The 18,774-nt window shown below is 47.1% G+C and overlaps 2 protein-coding genes across 5 annotated transcripts; one reads left to right on the plus strand and one right to left on the minus strand.

Annotated features, from left to right (window-relative positions):
• Window positions 1-94: 94 nt before the first annotated feature.
• On the minus strand, window positions 95-11,241 carry Rundc1 (RUN domain containing 1). Of its 2 annotated transcripts, none has more exons than XM_052756275.1 (5): window positions 10,306-11,241; window positions 6,122-6,280; window positions 4,317-4,515; window positions 3,648-3,764; window positions 95-2,655 (listed from the first exon to the last, which is right to left on the minus strand). In XM_052756275.1, the coding sequence occupies exons 1-5, from the start codon at window positions 10,849-10,851 to the stop codon at window positions 1,790-1,792; spliced, it is 1,887 nt and encodes a 628-aa protein (XP_052612235.1). In that variant the 5' UTR covers window positions 10,852-11,241; the 3' UTR covers window positions 95-1,789. The 2 variants fall into 2 exon arrangements, with proteins under 2 accessions (XP_052612235.1, XP_052612234.1); XM_052756274.1 differs by having other exon boundaries at window positions 95-2,658.
• On the plus strand, window positions 11,239-18,593 carry Ptges3l (prostaglandin E synthase 3 like). 3 transcript variants are annotated; one of them, XM_052756297.1, is made up of 7 exons: window positions 11,239-11,356; window positions 11,702-11,815; window positions 11,898-11,964; window positions 12,074-12,172; window positions 15,994-16,083; window positions 17,904-17,957; window positions 18,267-18,593. In XM_052756297.1, exons 1-7 carry the CDS (start codon window positions 11,349-11,351, stop codon window positions 18,300-18,302), a joined length of 468 nt encoding a protein of 155 aa, XP_052612257.1. In that variant the 5' UTR covers window positions 11,239-11,348; the 3' UTR covers window positions 18,303-18,593. The 3 variants fall into 3 exon arrangements, with proteins under 3 accessions (XP_052612257.1, XP_052612259.1, XP_052612258.1); XM_052756298.1 differs by having other exon boundaries at window positions 11,245-11,356; window positions 11,605-11,815; XM_052756299.1 differs by lacking the exon at window positions 11,702-11,815.
• The last annotated feature ends 181 nt before the right edge of the window (window positions 18,594-18,774 follow it).

Consider the following 18,774-nt stretch of genomic DNA (forward strand, 5'->3'; position numbering starts at 1 on the left):
CAGTTCCTAAAGAAATACTGACCTAGGTTACATGGGCTCATAGGACTAGAGAGACTCAGAAAGCAGAGGAGAGTTATGGGCTTTGCAGAGAAGCTACACAAAATACTGTAATTTTATTATCAATCACAGATATATCATTATTTATGATATTTTACAATTATCTTTTTTTTTTTTTCCTGGGGTGGTGCTGAGGACAAAAACACGGTCTCAGACATGCCAGCAAGCACTCTATCACTGAGCTGCATCCCACACCCCAGAACACTACTGTGTTTCATAGGGAAACTGCACATATTGACATTAAATGTCAATGATGCATCTTAAGTGACAAGTCACTGAAATAAGTTAAAGTGTACTTCACAGGAACAAAATGCAAGTGGCAGTTTAGTTCACCCATCCTTGGTGAGTCCTGGAGCATGTGCTCACTGCATGCTGAAAGACAAGGGAATTATTCTCACAGATGTGCAGGTGTGTGGTCTGTATGGAGATCGTTAGTAATTCCTGGCCCTGCTGCTGACCACACTGCAAGATCAAACCTTCCCCGTCAGCCATTCTTCAGGCAAGTGGTGCCAGTGGGTCACAACCCACGGGGCTGTACCACTCATCACGGTGTGCACTGTGTGTTCTTGAGTGCAAGGCCAAAGACTGTCAGCCCTGAGAGGTTCACAGAGGAAAGTGACTTTCTAGAGATGGTACCTAATATCAGTTGTCATTCTTTGAGACCAGGACAGCACTGTCTGTGTGGGCGGATTACCTCAGCAGGGAGATTGCTGTTCTCATCTTAGACTCACACTGAAACTCCCTTAAAGGAAGGGGAATCAGAATTCCTACCTGGAATTACAGTTCTGGCCCTCGGGCTCTCACAGCTGCTTCTGATAAAGAAGAATGCTCCAACCTAACTAGCAGGAGCCTGAAGCTCAGAGTCTTCCAGAACTCCCTCATACAGTGACTTGCTGCCATGAAGAGAATGGTGGGCACAACCTCAATTTTCTGAAAATCAGACATGCCACAGTGAGTTGGGCATTAGCTATGTGTGGTAACTGATTTTGTTAACACAGGTTCCTACCCAGTGGGACTGGTACACTGTGGTGGGCCAGGGATGGCTCTTTCTGCTTTTAACGTCCTCAGCCCTGCCTGTGTGCATGCTTTTCATGCACCACGCCACTGAGCGACACCTCTAGTCCTGACACTGGTTTTTAGATTATATTATTAAGCCGGGCGGTGGTGGTGCACTCCTTTAATCCCACCACTCGGGAGGCAGAGCCAGGTGGATCTCTGTGAGTTCGAGGCCAGCCTGGGCTACCAAGTGAGTTCCAGAAGAGGCGCAAAGCTACACAGAGAAACCCTGTCTCGAAAAACCAAAAAAAAAAAAAAAAAAAAAAAAAAAATTATATTATTAAATTTACTTGTGTTTGGGCACCTGAGGGATGCACAGGTGCCACAGTTCGTGTGTGGAGGTAAGAGAACAATCTGTGAGAGGTCTGTTCTCTCCCTGTACCAGGTGGGTCCCCAGGATCACTCAGATTGCCAGGTGTGATAGCAAGCATCTTTACCTGGTGAAGCATCTCTCAAGGCCCTGACACTATTTTTGATGAGAGTCTCTGCACATCTTCTTAATCTGCTAAGAGAAAACAGGCTTTGCCTCCATTAGGGTGACCACCTGAAAAGGGTTTGAGAAAATGTCTCTAACCCTTGCTCTGACTCCCTGCCTGTACTCTGGAACTCTAGGACAGCTATCTCTTCAGAGCAAGGTGTGTGTGTGGGGGGCGGGTGCTAAGGTCAGGCATTCTCATCAAAAGGCATCTTTGATGTTCTTGAGCTGGCGCACGGCCAAGTCTACAGGAAGACTGAACTTGAGGCTGCTGAGGCGGCTGAGCAAGTTGAGGGCACTCTCGAAACCTGTGTGGGCCATGTAGCTCCAGGGCTGGTAATGGGGCTCGATGAGGGACCCTGACTTGCAGATGAGGTTTACCCAGGACACCAGGCGCTGCTCATTCAGTGCTATGCACACCAACGCCTTCAGCTCTGAGTCAGCACTGCGCTTGAAAGGGTCATGCTCCGTCAGCACCAGGTGGATGGCTGTCAGAAGACTTTGTTTGGGAGTCACAGCGGTGCCACCCGTTACAGGAAGGGCAAAGGACTGTGAGAGCTTCCGGGCTGGGGATTCCACATACGCACGGCCATTCTTGGCATGATAGTACTTTACAAAGAGCTCCCAGGGGTGCATGGTCTCAGGGGCCGAGGAGAAGGCTGGCAACAAACAAGCAATGGGGGCCATGACAAGGCTCATCCCAGAGGAGGAGGCATACAGTCCATGGGCCAGCAGGTCCCTCACAGCCACTGTCAGCTCCTTCCGCACAGCCATGGTCAGCTCATCCTTGCCTCCTAGAGAGAGTTCCTGGAGGTTGGCCGAGGTGATGACATGGTCATGTGGCTGATGTCTCAAGGCTAGCTGCTTCACTCTGTCTACTGACACTTCCAGCCTTTTCAGTAAGGGGGAGTAGTCTCTATCTGCCTGGCCCCGCTGCCACAAGGTTTGAGGGATCTGGCCTGTGGCACAGCCCAACTGGCTAACAGCAAAGATCTGGAGCACAGCCAGCGCTCGACGCATCAGGTGTAGCCCCGTTTCCCGGACTCTCTTCACATCTTCTGCCTTTGCTGCTTAGAAAGAGTGATTCATTAGACAGAGGTCAAAATGACATAAAACATTCAACAGGTCACAAGCTGGGAGCACGTCTTGCCTCTAAGCCACAGTGCAGGTACCACATGAAGGCAAGGATGCAGCTGGCTGATGACTCTAACTGAGGTACTGTGCAGATGCCCATTTCTAGTATACAATTCAGGCTGCTAGTTTTTCACACAGGATCTTGCTATCATGGCAATCATCCCCTCTCAGCCTCCCTATTTCTGGGATTTCAGGGAGGCACCATGTCTAGGCTGGCCTCAAACTCCATCTTCCTGCCTCAGTTTCTCAAGTGGTAAGATTATAGGTATATGCCGCCACGCTCAGCTTCTTTTTTTTTTTTTTGGTTTTTTTGAGACAGGGTTTCTGTGTGTCATGTTGGTGCCTGTCCTGGATCTCACTCTGTAGACCAGGCTGGCCTTGAACTCAGAGTGATCCGCCTGGCTCTGCCTCCCAGTGCTGGGATTAAAGGCGTGCACCACCACCGCCCGGCAGGCTCAGCTTCTTTTTGTTTTGTTTTTTGGTACTCAGGATTAAACCCAGGGCTCTAGGACTCCTCCACACTATACTAGCCATGTCTCCCAGATCTGGTGGTTTTTCAAAATTGTACATCATCATCACAATCCATATTAGAATGGTATCATGCCCCAAAGACACCTTGCACTATTATCATTTCTTCTCCCCCATTTCTTCCTAAGACCCAAGCAGTAACTCATTAATCGTGTGTGGTGTGTGTGTGGTTCAATAAGGTCACAGGACAACCAGAAGGAGTCAGTACTCTCCTTCTACCATGCAGGGCTGGGGATCCAACACAGGTTGATACCTGCAGAGCCAACCTCACTGTCCTTTCTTTTAGCCAGAGAGAATCTCAATACGTAGTCCAGACTGGCCTTGAACTTTCAATCCTCCTGCTTCCACTTCCCACTTTCTGCTTTTGTGGCCTGGGCACTCTAGGAGCTGTACTTACTTTTGCTGGCTCCTGGGGGCAGTGTGCTGCTGCCTGTTCTGGTGGAGCCGTTTCCTGTCTTCCCGCTGGCCTTGCACTCACAGTGTCCACTTGTCTGCAAGGGGCTTCCCACTTCATCTATCATCAGAAGGCACAAAACCAAGACATTATTTATCCCCTTCACAGCAGAGTTTTAAAGGGAAAAGGAATAGTTGATAGCGTCTACTGTGTGCCCAGAGTTTTATAAATTATTGTGTTCCGCTGGGTGAAAGGTGCCTGGTACAGCACAGTTGGCTCAGTAAATATTTGCTTAGCAAATGAAGAATGAATCATCCCCAGTGAAGAGTGTAAGACTAAGAGGGAGGAATCTGCTCAAGGAGGTGAGGCCAGCAGTGGCCTGAAAGACAGGCGCTAGATAATGTTCTTTCCCAATCTACTGTGGCATACATAAGAGGTCTCATTATGTAGGGTAGCCTGGAACTCACTCTATGTGACAGGCTGGCCTATAACTCAGAGATCTGCCAGCCCCTGCCTCTCTGCATTTGAGGGCTAAAGGCATGGAACACCACACCCATTTCAAATCTCTTAAATTCTCTTAAATACAGTGAGAACTGGCCCCTTTAGATGAGTTCTCAGACCACAGAGAACACCACACTGAATACGTTTCCTTTTCCCAGATGCTCCTCTGACCTTGGATGAAGCTGATGAACATCTCCAGATCTCGGATCTGGGTTTTCAGTTGCTCAACCAACTGTTCTTTCACCCGAGCTGGGTTGACAATCTGAGCCACTGCTGCATCCACACGCTGACGAAGCTCCTCGGTTGACAGGGAACTGATGTCCTCATTCAGATTCATGTCCAGTTTCTTTATTAACTCATCAATGATCACCTATCAAGAACACAGCAGTGAGTATACGCTTTGCAGTTCTCAAGGAAGGCTGGGGAGGAGACTCTTAGAGAGGCTTCTATGCTCGAACACAATAAAAACTGCAGCATCCTCTGACTTCAGGAGAAAATGATGCAGCTGCTGATTAAGATGAGTACAGGGCCCAAGAGATGGCTCAGAGATAAAAGCACTTGTTATACCAGCCTAGTGACCGGAGTTAGATCCTCAGAACCCACACAGTGGTGGAGGGAGAGATGTATGCTATGGCACGTGTGCACCCACACTTCTATAGTAATTTAAAAAGGATGAGGGGGGCGTTGGTGGCCTATATAGCAAGTTAGAGGCCAGCCTCAGCTATATGAGAACTGTCTCAAAAAACAAACAAGCTGGGCAGTGGTGGCACACACCTTTAATCCCAGCACTCAGGAGGCAGAGGCAGGCAGATCTCTGTGAGTTCGAGGCCAACTTGGTCTACAGAGTGAGTTAAATGACAGCCAGTCTACAAAGAGAAACCCTGTCTTGAAAAACCAAACAAACAAACAACAAACCAAACCAAAACAAACAAACAAACAAAACAAAATGAAAGTGTTATGAATTAATCCTTTTGTTACACTATGAAAATGTGTCTTTGCCAAGGTATCTTCTGATTGGTTTAATAAAAGAGCTGACTGGCCAGTAGCTAGGCAGGAGGTATAGGCAGGACAGTGAGACAGAAGATGCTGGGAGGAAGAAGGGTGGAGTCTCAAGAATCAGGGGGAGTTTTGAGCCAGACTCGAAGAAGCAACATGGTAAGTTCATAGATGAGGTAAACAAGCCTTGGGGCAGCACATAGATTAATAGGAATGGGTTAATTTAAATTGTAAGAGCTGGCTGGAGACAGGCCTAAGCTATCAGTCAATTACTTATTCATAATTAATAAGTCTCTGAGTGGTTATTTGGGAAGTGGCTGCTAGGACACAGAGAAACTCCGCCTACACAAAAGGACACACAGTTCCTTTCAATCAGAAATGGTACCTCTCATGAACTGTGAACTTACCAGGCCAGTCAACTTTCACCCATTAGAACAGGATGAATGATCCAAAGTGGCTAAAGATCCAGTAGCCTCATATTTGGGCTGGAGAGATGGGTCAGCAGTTAAGAGTACTGGCACTCTTCCAGAGGAGCAGGGTGGGGTTCCCAGCACCCACATTGCAACTCACAACCTCTGCAACTCCACTTCAGAGGGTCTGCCACCTTCTTCTGGCTTCCACAGGCACTTCATGTACATGGTACAAAGTTGTATATGCAGGCAAAACACTCATATACATAAAATAAAAATAAATAAAGTCCCCCAAGCCTCATATTTACTTTCTCTAAAGGCTTCCAGGTGAATATATTGCTAATCCTTTTTATTGATAAAAACAAATGATAAAGGAACTTTGGAAAGAAGAGAACAAGAAAGAGAGACTGGCTCCAGGTCCAGGAAATAGTCAACTTTCCCTCTGCTTTGGACCCAGGGTTCTTGGTAAGGCCATGGGAGAAGTGCTCTGTGGGAGCCTAGGTTGGAATACTGCCAGCAGGGATATATTAACCATCAGAAATGCTGGAGTCGCCTCTGAGGTCTGCTCACCCGCTGTCTTTCCAAGACCACAGACTGCGGCAGGGAGTCATAATTGCCCTCCTGATAGGCGAAGGTTTCCAGGTCATCAAGCTGGGTCTTGAGCTGCAGAATCAGTTCTTTCTGCTTCTCCCTCTGGGTTTCCAGACGCTCTCGTTTTTCCTGCTCACTCTAGGAAGAGAAAAACACTTGGGTCTATTTCACAGAAGAGAGAAGCCAAAGGCACTTCAAGAGCTCAGGCCAATAATGACCAGGAAAATATATAACACTTCCAACTGATTCAATGAGACAATTGACAAGGCAGGTTCAACAGGAAGAATATACTTCACCAGGGCAATGTGCAGCCCCGGCTACCCTGGAACTCACTCTGTAGACCAGGCTCAGAGATCCACCTGCCTCTGCTTCTTGAGTGCTGGGATTAAAGGCATTTGCCACTATAGCCCTACACGTGTGTTTTCTTTAAGAAGTGATCATTCCTTCATTGGAAACAGGATATTAACACAAAGAAGCCTTTTGTTAATAGACTTGTTGTTTTTCAAAGGTCTAGTCAGGAGAGAGAAAACTTAGGTAAGATGGCCTCCTGGAGTTAAAGGTGTCATCTTCATGGCCAGTCAACACAGCCTAACTCCTCACTACTCTGTGCAAACCGATTTTGCAACAGTCTGGGGGAATGAACCTGGTATGGTAGCTTGGATCAGAAGTTCGAGTCCAGCATGAGCTAGATAGCTAGTTTGAAGCTAGGCTGTGCTACATGAGACCCCATCTCACAAAGCAAGGCCCGAGGGTCTGAGTATAGAGAAAGGCTTTATATATATAGAAATCAACCAGTTTTCTGAAGTTTCAAAGCTACTTGGAAAGGTTATAGCTATTTCTGTAAAAGGGGGAACAATGGAATATAAGTACCTAAGGCACAGAAATATATAGAAGCCAAGTCGCAGGGGTGGGAAGCTAACAGTGTGGTGTGTGTACATATGTGTGAGGTAGCTTTCTCTAAGGACAACCCCCTTTTCATGGCAGTTACCATGTAGCTTCTGCCTTTAAATTATTAAGAGTCCTTTACAGTGATCAAGTCTTGACAACATATTCTTAGATACTGGATCTTCATCATTTCTGAGTACAAATCCTGAACAAAACAAAAAGCAAGCCAGACATGATCGTGTACACCTACACTCCTCAGTGAGTTTCAGGCCAGTCTGGACTGATACAGACTCTATATTAACAACCACCACTGAAAAAAACAACCAACCAAACAAATGAAAACCAACCAAACAAGCTTTACTTACCAAGCCCTCAAGAAGCAAGGTATGAGAGAGAACAGATGAAAACAAAGAATTAACTTTCGTTCAACTTCTTCAAAAGCAATCCCCTTTCTTTAGCTTTGTGGAACATGAAAGCAAGCCTCAGGATACTCTTCCGATCCTTCCTGAGTCTTACTGCTTTTTTCTCAGAGCATGTCCTTTTTCTCAGCTTAGTAACGAGGTCTCCACTGAAAGCTTTCTCTGATTTTCTCCAGGCAGAACAAGTAATTTCTTCCTTTGTATTGTGTACACTTACTCATTACAGGATTTGTTTAGGACCTGTTCCTACTAATCTATGACCTCCTAGAGGGCAAAGGCCTTGACTTCCAACCCCAATACACCTAGAACTGTGCCCAGTATGAGGTGAATTCTCAGGAAGTATTTCTTTTCTTCCTTAAAAAATATTTCTAAAATGTTATGTTTATGGACCACGTGAGTGCCTAGTGTCCATGGAGGCCAGAAGAGGGAGTCTAATCTTTCCTTTGGAACAGGACTGAACAACTTTATAGAAAGTTGTGATCTGCCATGTTGATGGTGGGAACTGAACCTGGGTCCTCTGGAGAGCAGCCAGTGCTCTTAACCACTGAGCCATCTCTCCAGCCCTCAGTACATATTTCTTACATGTTTTTGGACTATATTAGGTACAAAATAACAGATTCCAAATAATGACCTCTGGCTGGAGGACGTTATCTAATCAGCCAAAAGAGAAAGAAATGAAGAAAATAGTCCAGCTTTGTCATCCCTTTGTGAAGCCAAGGAAGAAAGAAACCAGCTATAAATGCTGGCTTGTTTCCATGACTACATCTGCCAAAGTCTGTCACTTGCTGTCATAGTTACAGCATATTTGCTGGAGTTGAGCAAACAAATTTAACAGAGAGAACAGTAAGTTCTGGGGCAAGGCAGGAAACAGTAGATTTAACTTCCAGTACAAATTGAGATAAAGTTTAAAGTAATTTGGTTTTTTAAATTTGTTTTGTTTTGTTTTGTTTTCTTGTTTTGTTTATTGAGACAGGGTTTCTCTGTGTAGTTTTGTGCCTTTCCTGGAACTCACTTTGGAGACCAGGCTGGCCTCAAACTCACAGAGATATGCTTGCCTCTGCCTCCCGAGTGCTGGGATTAAAGGCGTGAGCCACCACCGCCCGGCAGTTTAAAGTAATTTGGAAAGGCTTGGGATATAACTAAGTTGGTAGAACGCATGCCTAGTGCATACTAGAAGCTGGGTTCAGAACCAAGCACTGGATAACTGGGTACGGTCCCCATGCCTGTAATCTCAGTATTCAGAAGGTGGAGGCAGGAGGATCAGAAATTCAAGGTTAGGAACACTGAGCCTGATTGCCTGTGTTTGATTTCTAGAACTCACATTCTAAGGAGAGAACTGCCCCCAGAAAGTTGTCCTCAGACTTGCATACACAGGCTGTGATACCAGCAGTGCTCCTACACACACACACACACACACACACACACACTCACTACTCACTAATTTTTTTAAATACTTCAAGATTATTCTATAGTAAGTTCAAAGGCAGCCTTACCTAGAGAACTTGCCTTAAAAAAAAAAATTTCCGGGCCAGTGGTGGCACATGCTTTAATCCCAGCACTTGAGAGGTAGAGTCAGACATATCTCGGGGTTCGAGGCCAGCCTGGTCTATAGAGAGAGTTCCAGAACATCAAGGGCTACACAGAGAAACCCTATTTCGAAAAACAACAAAATCGATGATAATAATAATTTCAAGAGCTGTGAACATAGCTCAATTGATGACAGAGCATTTGCCTACAACATGCAAGTCCCTGGGTTCTACTCCCAAGACCCCTTTGACCCCCCAAATAGAAAAAGTCCATCACTCAACTCAAAGCTGTCCTCCACTCAGGTACTACCTGTTCATACATCAACGTATCCACTGAGCACAATTTTTTATGGCCTCACACTGAAAATTTTTCTGAAAGTGACAGTGAACAATAAAAAGTACCTACCATGTCTGCATATGGCCTTCATGTCATTCGCCACTGAACTGGGCCTGGCTACCAGTAATTCTATTTATTCTAACTTTTTAAGTCTGGCCACTTAGAGTTGACGGCTCCTTGTGCAAGGAGATATGGGTATGAGGAGGGAGGAACTGGAAACAGTTCAGATTAACAAAAGTCAATATCTACTACCGATCAGTTTTCCTGGCTAGAGACATTCTGAGCTAAAAGAAAGCCTTATGTGGACTGTAATCTGCAGAATATGAAGGAGAAAGGCAGCTTGTCTCAATACTTCCAGCTTCCAGAGATGCCAAGTTCGTAAGGAACCTTCCCTTGCTGTGGTTTACAGAATTTCACTGCTTCTTCAGTGTCCTAAGGAACGCACTTGTCAGCCAGAAGGCCCCGTTCAGAGAACCCCGTTAATTAAGCAGGATGGCAGAGCAGTTTGAAGACACTGCTAGGAATTCCTTATAATTAGGAGGTGTGTTTCTTTCCACTACCAAGAGGAGGTGTCTATTTACCAAATCTCTCACTGAGATAAGGCAGTATAAAGATTACAGCACATGTATATGCCAAAAAAGCACGGGGCAGGGGGACCTTTCACTTCCCACTTCTGTTCCCCATGCTCATCTATCAGCAAGTGCTCAGGGCTGGAGGTATATCTCATGGTAGAGCGTGTGACACACATACACACTCGGGATAAGTACCTTCAGGCGTGGGCAAGGTGGACGGAGGCAGCACTGCTTCCATTACCTTTTCAATGTTCACTTTACGTCTTTCTGCATCTTCCTGTCTCCAGTGTCCGTATCTGGCATTCACGTACCTACCATACATCCAACTTGCTCGCTCCTCACCCTTTCTGCCTCGGTCCGCGTCTGCCATCACCCCCGACACACTCCCTGCCTGCCCCAGCCGGACCCAGCCCCAGACACTCACCTGGTCCTCGCCCCGCACGCGTGGCCGGTCCTCCGGAAGCCCATCGCCGCCGCCGCCGCCGCCTTCGCCGCCGCCGCAGGGGTCTCCCAGCCCCTCGTAACCCAGGACGTGAGGACAGCCGCGGAAGGCGAAGTCTTCCAGCTCGCGCAGGAGACGCTGCTGCTCCGCCGGCGCCCCGCGCACTACCTGGCGCAGGCGGAACTGCACCTGCGCGAAGTGCGAGGACAGCGCGAGCAGGGCCGAGTCCAGCTGCCGCCGCTCGGCTTGCAGTCGCCGCAGCGTGCGGACGGTCGCGTCCGGAGGAGAGCCCGGAGCCGCTCCAGGCTCCTCGGCTGCCGCCGCCTCCTCCGAGAACGCCGCCGCCCCAGGCCCGGCCTCGGCCACCGCCCCCACTGGGGCCCAGCGCACTGCCTCGCATGGTGGCAACGACTCCTCCTCCTCCTCCTCCTCCTCCTCCTCCTCCTCCTCCTCTTCTTCGTCCTTCGCCTTTGGCCCCAAGGCCGTCACCACAGTGGCCTGCTCCGTAGCCACCTCCACGGCCGCCATCTTCCCGGAAGCGCCGCCGCACGTCAGGCGCGCCCCCTTGCTGCCATGACAACGGGCGCTGGCCGGGAAGCCTGGAGGAGCGGTGGGCGGGGCCTGCACGCCTCCGGTCTCCCGAGGGCCCGCCCGCTGGAGCCGACTTCAATGCACAGGGAATTAGACTCTACCCGAGTACTTAGGGTTGGGGGGACAAATGAACGAGGCCGAGGATAAGTAATTTCCTGTCTAGAGGGTCTAGGGTAGCCCTTTCCCTGGCCATAGAGGGTGAATGTATTCCTGATCCGTATATTTCTGGAGACCCCGAGACGTAAAGGGATGCAGTAAACTCTCCCAGAGTCCCCCTGGCGTTCAGATCACTTTTGCTGTCTTGCCACCTTTCCCTTCCTCTCAACCCTCACCCCTACCAAATAAGGAGAGGCAGCTGCTAGGCGCGCCCCTAGGATCTAAAGATAGAGGCCCTTGCCTGGGACTCCAAGAGCCACCGGGCAGTTGGAGCCACCATGGAACGGTGAGTTTCAGGCCACCATCACACAGATCCTACCCCCTTGCCCCTCTCCCTGCAGATTCCCTGCCCCACATCTTGTAGAAGCTGCTGATTCTGCCCAGATCCATCGGAGCCCGGGACCCCGGGCCTCTGTGACTGGGGTGAGAGGAGTGGTGTGAACTAAATGTACCTCCTAACTCACTTCCCTTGTCTTTCCGGGTTCGTTCTCACCACTTCCATCTGCTCCAACCACTCCCCTCCATCTGGTTCAGTGGCACTACATCCGACTATATTGTCTCCTCCCTCCGCCTCTCCGTATTGCCTTCAGTCTTGCCCACTCCTACCAAGCCCCACCTCCACCCTCTTCAGGCAGCACGCCCGGACCCTGTGGTACGACAGACCCAAATATGTTTACATGGAGTTTTGTGTTGAGGACAGCACCGACGTGAGTGTACTCATTGAGGATGACCGCATTGTGTTCAGGTAGTGGCCTTCCCCTTGGAAGGGCCTGGTGTCTCAGAACTGTGCCCTCACTTCCCGTGTCTCAGCTTTACTGTCTCTTCAGCTGCAGGAACGGTGACGGAGTGGAGCTGTACAACGAGATTGAGTTCTATGCCAAGGTGAACTCCAAGGTGAGGGCAGGGTAAGGACAGTCAGATCTGGACAGAAAGGCTGGCCAAGCCAGGAAACTGGAGGTTTATCCTAAAACTCAGTCTCTAAGACAGGCTGTCTTTCTGCCAGGACTCCCAGGATAAGCGCTCTGGTCGCTCTATTACTTGCTTTGTGAGGAAATGGAAGGAGAAGGTGGCTTGGCCACGGCTCACCAAGGAGGATATCAAGGTGAGTGTGTGGGGAGGGAGTCTGCTCCTTCTGTGCAGTCTATCTGTGTGCTCTCTCTGGGTACCCAGGCACCAGAGTTACATCTGGATTTGGGTTTGCCTTCCTTCAAGTCAGAATTCAGTGAGTTACCTGGGTCCTGTATATTTGATCTCCCAAATATTCTGAGATTTATGTATTTCCTCCTAGTCTAGACTGCATCCATCAGGCTTCATTGGGGGAACCTGTTTGTTTGTTTTTTGGTCTCTTTGTGTTTGCTTTTGAGACAGGCTCTTTTTTTTGTTTTGTTTTTCGAGACAGGGTTTCTCTGTGTAGCTTTGGAGCCTGTCCTGGACCTCACTCTGTAGACCAGGCTGGCCTCGAACTCACAGAGATCCGCCTGCCTCTGCCTCCCGAGTGCTGAGATTAAAGGCGTGTGCCACCACTGCCTGGCGAGACAGGCTCTTTCTATGTAGCTCAGGCTGGCCTTGAACTTGCCATCCTTCTGTCTCAGCATTCTGAATGTTGACTTTACAGGTATGGGCTTCTATGCCTGACTTCGTTGGGAGTTTGTTGCATATTTTCTGTCCCATCTCTTATCCCCACTTTCCATTGTTCCCAGTGTGGTCTGTTGAACTTAAGTTGACTTTGTCACTCTCACTTGAGGCTCCGAAAAGAACTTCTCTTCTAAAAGCTGAAAGGTGGCCACCTGCTGGCTGAATCTGGCTTTTACATTTATTTCAGTAGTTTCTTCACAGTTAAAAAAATTATTTTGAGTCTGGCAGTGGCAGCGCACACCTTTAATCCCAGCACTTGGGAAGCAGGGAAGCAGAGGCAGGTGGATCTCTGTGAGTTCAAGGCTAGCCTGGTCTACAGAGATAGTTCCAGGACAGGCAGGGCTACATAGAGAAACCCTGTCTCAAAGAGCATTGGTTGCTCTTGCAGAGAACCTGAGTTCAATGTGTAGCTCCAACACGGTGGCTTACAACCACCTGTTACTCCATTTCCAGGGGAGCCACACCTCCTTCTGACTTCCATGGGCATGTGATACACATACACACATGCAGACAAAACATTCATACACATAAAATAAAACAAATAAATCTTAAAAAACATTTTGATTGGCTATTGACATTCACAATTTTTTATTTTTTTTGCTGACATTAAAGAATGTAGATTATGAGCCGGGCGGTGGTGGCGCATGCCTTTAATCCCAGCACTCGGGAGGCAGAGCCAGGCGGATCTCTGTGAGTTTGAGGCCAGTCTGGGCTACCAAGTGAGTTCCAGGAAAGTCGAAAAGCTACACAGAGAAACCCTGTCTCGAAGAAAAAAAAAAAAAAAAAGAATGTAGATTATGGGGGCCAGTGAGATGGTTCAGTAGATAAAGTTGCTTGCTACCAAGCCTGATGACTTGATGATCTGAATCTGAGGCCCACCCCCACAAGTGTGACATTCATTCACTACACATGAATGAATACATAATAAATAAATACATAAATGTAATTTTTTTAAAGAATTTGTTTATTTTATGTGTATGGGTGTTCTGCCTACATGTACTGTAGCCTATTTGGATCTCCTGAAACTACTTGTGAATCACCACTGGGTGCTGGGAATTAAACCCTGGTCTTCTGAAAGAGCAGACAATGCTCTTAACCATTTAACCATCTCTCCAGTCCCCATAAATGTGATTTTAATACTTTGTTTGTTTGTTTTATTTTTATTTATTTATTTATTTATTTATTTTATTTTTTTTTTTGGTTTTTCGAGACAGGGTTTCTCTGTGTGGCTTTGCACCTTTCCTGGATCTCGCTCTGTAGACCAGGCTGGCCTCAAACTCAAAGAATTCCACCTGCCTCTGCCTCCCGAGTGCTGGGATTAAAGGCGTGCACCATCACTGCCCGGCATGATTTTAATATTTTTTATTATAAATTATGGGACTGGAGAGATGGCTCAGTTTTTAAGTTACTCCTCCAGAGGACCCAGGTTCATTTTCCAGCTCATAGTAGCTCAAATTAGAATTGCTTGTACCTCCAGTTCCAGAAGTTTCAGTGCCCTCTTCTGGCCTCCATGGGTACCAGGCAGGAACTTGGCACACAGACATAGGGGCAGACAAAATATAGCCAGGTGTGGTGGCACAAACCTTTAATCCCTACATGAGGAAGAGGCCGAGGCAGGTGGATCTCTGTGAGTTCAAGGTCATCCTGGTTTACAAAGCAGTTCTAGGCCTAGAACACAAACCAACATATACAAAAACAAAACAACAAAAAAATCCTGTTGTAGAATATTAAAGATGTGTTGTATTTGTTTATACTGTGGAATATTTGTTTAATGATGCAAAGATGTGTTGCATTCTTTTATGTTATATTTGTTTAACTCTGTGAAGCTGTGTTACTTTGCCTGCCTAAAACTGATGGTCTAATAAAGAACTGAATGGCCAATAGCAAGGCAGGAAAAAGAATAGGTGGGGCTGGCACACAGAATAAATAGAAGGAGAAGAACGTGAAGAGGAGGATGCCAAGGGCCAGCCACACAGCCAGACATGGAATAAGAAAGAAAGAAAAGATATACAGAAATAGAGAAAGGTAAAAGCCCAGAGGCAAAAGGTAGATGGGATAATTTAAGTTAAGAAAAGCTGGCTAAAAACAAGTCATGCTAAAGTCAGGCATTCAAAAGTAAGAATAAGTCTCTGTGTGTTTATTTGGGAGCTGGGTGGTTGGCCCCCAAAGAGCAAAGAGAAAAAACTACACCTCCCCAAGGAAAAAAAATCTTTAAAATGAATATGTATGAATATTCAATTTTCTTTTTTTTCTTTCTTTCTTTTTCTTTTTTTTTTTTTTTTTTTTTGGTTTTTCGAGACAGGGTTTCTCTGTGTAGCTTTGCACCTGTCCTGGAACTCACTTGGTAGCCCAGGCTGGCCTCGAACTCACAGAGATCCGCCTGGCTCTGCCTCCCGAGTGCTGGGATTAAAGGCGTGCGCCACCACCGCCCGGCTCAATTTTCTTTTGAGACAGGGTCCCACGTAGCTTAGACTGAACTTTATCTTGCTATATAGCTAAGGATGACCTTGAACCCCTGGTTCTCTAGGCTTCACCTGAAAAATGCTGGCACGATTGATTGTAGCATTACACCTGGCTTTAAATGTGGGCACTTTGGCATATGGTTCTCACCATTTATAGTCAGATTTTTCTTTGGGCCGTCAGCTCACAAATAACAACACAGAGACTTATTATTAATTATGAAAGCTTGGCCTTAGCTTGGGCTTGTCCCACTAGCTCTTACAACTTAGATTAACCCATTTATTTCAATCTATGTCCTGGCTCGTTAACTCATCTCTCTGTACTGCCCATGCTGCTTCCTCTGCTGGCTGGTGACTCGGCTTTCTTCTTCCCAGAGTCCTCTCTCTGCCCGGAAGTCCCACCCATACCTCCTGCCTAGCTATTGGCCATTCAGCTTTTTAGTACACCAGTCACAGCAAGACATTTTCACACCGTGTACAAATATCCCACAACAAAGGGGTGCCTCTGACTCTGGGGAGTGCAGCTTGTCTGTCTTGCTTGGTTGAATCCTAGGATGCTTTGGGTTCCCTGTCCATCAGTCCTTGAAGGATAGAACTCTGTGCTTTTTCAGACCTTGCTGTTCTTGGCATTATGTTTGGCACTGAGTAGATTCAGGTGAACATTTGTGGATGCAGCTTGGAGGGTGGGTTGGCCCATAGGGGTGCATGTGGGAACACTAGCATGCTGACCTGTCCCTGTGAGGCCTCCGACTGTGCCCATGCCCCCGCTCTTCCCGTGTTCCCCTGCTTCTCTCCTTCCCACCGGTAACATCTGTGCTTCCTCTGGCAGCCCGTATGGCTCTCCGTGGACTTTGACAACTGGAGAGACTGGGAAGGAGACGATGAGGTGGAACTGGCTCAGGTGGAGCATTATGCAGAGGTAGGAGACACAGCACCCTGCTGCCCATCCCAGGCTTTCACATCCGGCCAGGCACGGGTATTGAACTCCCCAAGCAGGCCGCTCACTGGTGCTGATATGCTGTATAGTTTATTCATTGTTCAGTTAGGAGAAATTAGTACTAGTGAAATTTAAAAGAGAAGAATTAAAGATTTATCATTTTATTTGCTTTTTTTTGAGACAAGTTCTTATGTAGGATGGTTTGGAATTTGCTATATAGACCAGGCTGGCTTGAAATTCACAGATATCCACTTGCCTCTGCCTCCCTAGGACTGGGATTAAAGGTGTGTTCCACTATGCCCAAGGTTATTTTCATTTTTGTGTTTGCATGTGTGTTGGATCCCTTGGAGCTGAAGTTACAGGAGGTTGTGAATTGTCTGACATGGGTGTTGGGAACAAAATTTGAATCCTCTGGAAAGAAGCAGGTACTCTTAGCTGCTGAGCCATCTTTAAAAAAAAAAAACCAAAACTTAACACATTTTACTTATTTATTTGTGAAGGCCAGACCACACGTCACAGAACCAACTTGTGGGAGTCTGTATTCTGTATTTCTAACATGTAGGTCCCAGGGATTGAACTCATGAATGAAGCTTGGCAGCAGGTGCCTATTCAAACTGAGCCATCTTGCCAGCCCATATTAGTAGATTTTCACACCCTTAAGTTACTGTTTGCAGAGTAGTGCCTGCGTTCTGTAAAAACATTTTTGGTTGTGAGCCTAGCCTTTAAGAGCTGAGCCATCTCTCCAGCCCCAGTTCTGTTAAAATGTAACAAAAGCTCTTCTGTATGTAACAGTCCTGGCTGTCCTGAAACTCGCTCTGTAGACCAGGCTGGCCTTGAACTCACAGAGATCCGACTGTCTCGACTCCCTAGTGCTGGGATTAAAGGTGTTAGATACCACCACCCAGCAGGGTCTCCTAATGTAGCTGAAGCTGATCATGAACTTTTGATCCTCCTGCCTCAGCCTGTGAGTGCTAGGATTATAGGCCTGTGATTCCACACCCACTTTAAACTAGGTTTATTTATTTTTTAATTTATTTATGTTGTTTTGTTTTTTGTTTTTTCGAGTCAGAGTTCCTCTCTGTTGTTTTGGTGCCTGTCCTGGGTCTTGCTCTGTAGACCAGGCTGGCCTCGAACTCACAGAGATATGCTTGGCTCTGCTTCCCGAAGGCTGGGATCAAAGGTGTGTGCCACCACCGCCCAGCCCAGCTAGATTTTCTTTTTTTTTTTTTTTTTTTTTTTTTTTTTTTGGTTTTTCGAGACAGGGTTTCTCTGTATAGCTTTGCGCCTTTCCTGGAACTCACTTGGTAGTCCAGGCTGGCCTCGAACTCACAGAGATCCGCCTGGCTCTGCCTCCCGAGTGCTGGGATTAAAGGCGTGCGCCACCACCGCCCGGCTTTAGATTTTCTTTTTAAGTTATTTTTATCTTGGTTTGTTTGGTGTTTTGATTTTTAATTTATCATGTGTGTGCATGTGCGTTTGAGTGAGTTTATGTGTCTCATGGGAATGCAGGTGCCCCAGGAGATCAGAGAGCAGTAACTGCCTGCTGTGGGTGCTGGGAACTGAACTTGGTTTCCCTGCAAGAGCAGTAAGTGCTCTTAACCTCTGAGCCATCTCTCCAGTCTCCGTAATTAGCTTTTAAGAAAGGGAATCATCTCAAAAAGAAAAAAAATAAGAATAAGACTATCAATTGACTTCTCTCCAATTAATGGCTGGGTCTGGGACCATTCTCCTGTCTCTACTCACGTTCCGACTTCTCTTCCCTCACCCGTCATCTCTTGTGACTGTTTCTATCTTCCCATTAGCTTTTGAACAAGGTCAGCACTAAGAGACCTCCCCCTGCCATGGATGATCTGGATGTAAGTAGCACCTTCCCTAGATCTTTCAGTTTCCTTTCAGCTTTTAAAGATAATACTTAGAGCTGGAGCTGGATACAGCTCAATGGAAGAGTGGTTTCCCACCACGCATGAGGCCTCCTTAAAGGCATAGAAGAAAAAACATAAACATGTAAGAATGTGTATTCCATTCTCCAGCACACAGTAGTTCTCCGCATGTTAACCGAGTGGGGGTGGGGGGCTGGGGGGTTGGAGGATGGGGGGTTGTGGGGTTTGAGCAGCATCATTGATGGTCACCATAGGAACAACAGGTGCATTCTCTTCTCTTTTCAGGATGATTCTGACAGTGCAGACGCAACAACGGATTAGCCTTCTGTGACAGCAGAGCTGGGGAAGAGGCTGTCTGTCATTCTGTCCTGCTGAAAGCATGAAGGGCCGTCACCAACCATTTTGTTGTGCATCAGGATCCACTGAGACCTCTGAACTTTTCCAGCAGCTCTTTTCTTTTTCTTTTTTCTTTTTGTTTTTCAAGACAGGATCTCACTATGTAGCCCCTGGATGTCCTGGAACTCACTCTGTAGACCAGCCTGGCCTCACACTCACAGAGATCCTCCTGCTTCTGTCTCCCAAGTGCTGGGATTAAAGACCTGTGCCACCATGGCCTGGCTCAGAAGCTCTTTTTTTTTTTTAAGATTTACTTATTTATTATGTATACAGAAGAGGGCGCCAGATCTCATTACAGATGGTTGTGAGCCACCATGTGGTTGCTGGGAATTGAACTCAGAACTTCTGGAAGAGCAGCCAGTGCTCTTAACCTCTCTGAGCCATCTCTCCAGCCCCC

This window comes from Peromyscus californicus, unplaced genomic scaffold (genome assembly GCF_007827085.1).
Source record: "Peromyscus californicus insignis strain IS unplaced genomic scaffold, ASM782708v3 Scaffold_3__1_contigs__length_106647218, whole genome shotgun sequence".
NCBI lineage: Eukaryota > Metazoa > Chordata > Mammalia > Rodentia > Cricetidae > Peromyscus > Peromyscus californicus.

What these genes read in the sequence shown, in the direction of transcription:
- Rundc1 (XM_052756274.1), bottom strand. Translation starts at nt 10,851, where the DNA reads ATGGCGGCCGTGGAGGTGGCTACGGAGCAGGCCACTGTGGTGACGGCC. An exon ending in GTTCATCAGCTTCATCCAAG is followed by an intron (nt 3,765 to 4,316) that starts GTCAGAGGAGCA and finishes TTCTGATGATAG; the next exon opens with ATGAAGTGGGAAGCCCCTTG. An exon ending in GCCCCCAGGAGCCAGCAAAA is followed by an intron (nt 2,659 to 3,647) that starts GTAAGTACAGCT and finishes ACTCTTTCTAAG; the next exon opens with CAGCAAAGGCAGAAGATGTG.
- Ptges3l (XM_052756297.1), top strand. An exon ending in TCACCAAGGAGGATATCAAG is followed by an intron (nt 12,173 to 15,993) that starts GTGAGTGTGTGG and finishes TTCCTCTGGCAG; the next exon opens with CCCGTATGGCTCTCCGTGGA. An exon ending in AGGTGGAGCATTATGCAGAG is followed by an intron (nt 16,084 to 17,903) that starts GTAGGAGACACA and finishes TCTTCCCATTAG; the next exon opens with CTTTTGAACAAGGTCAGCAC.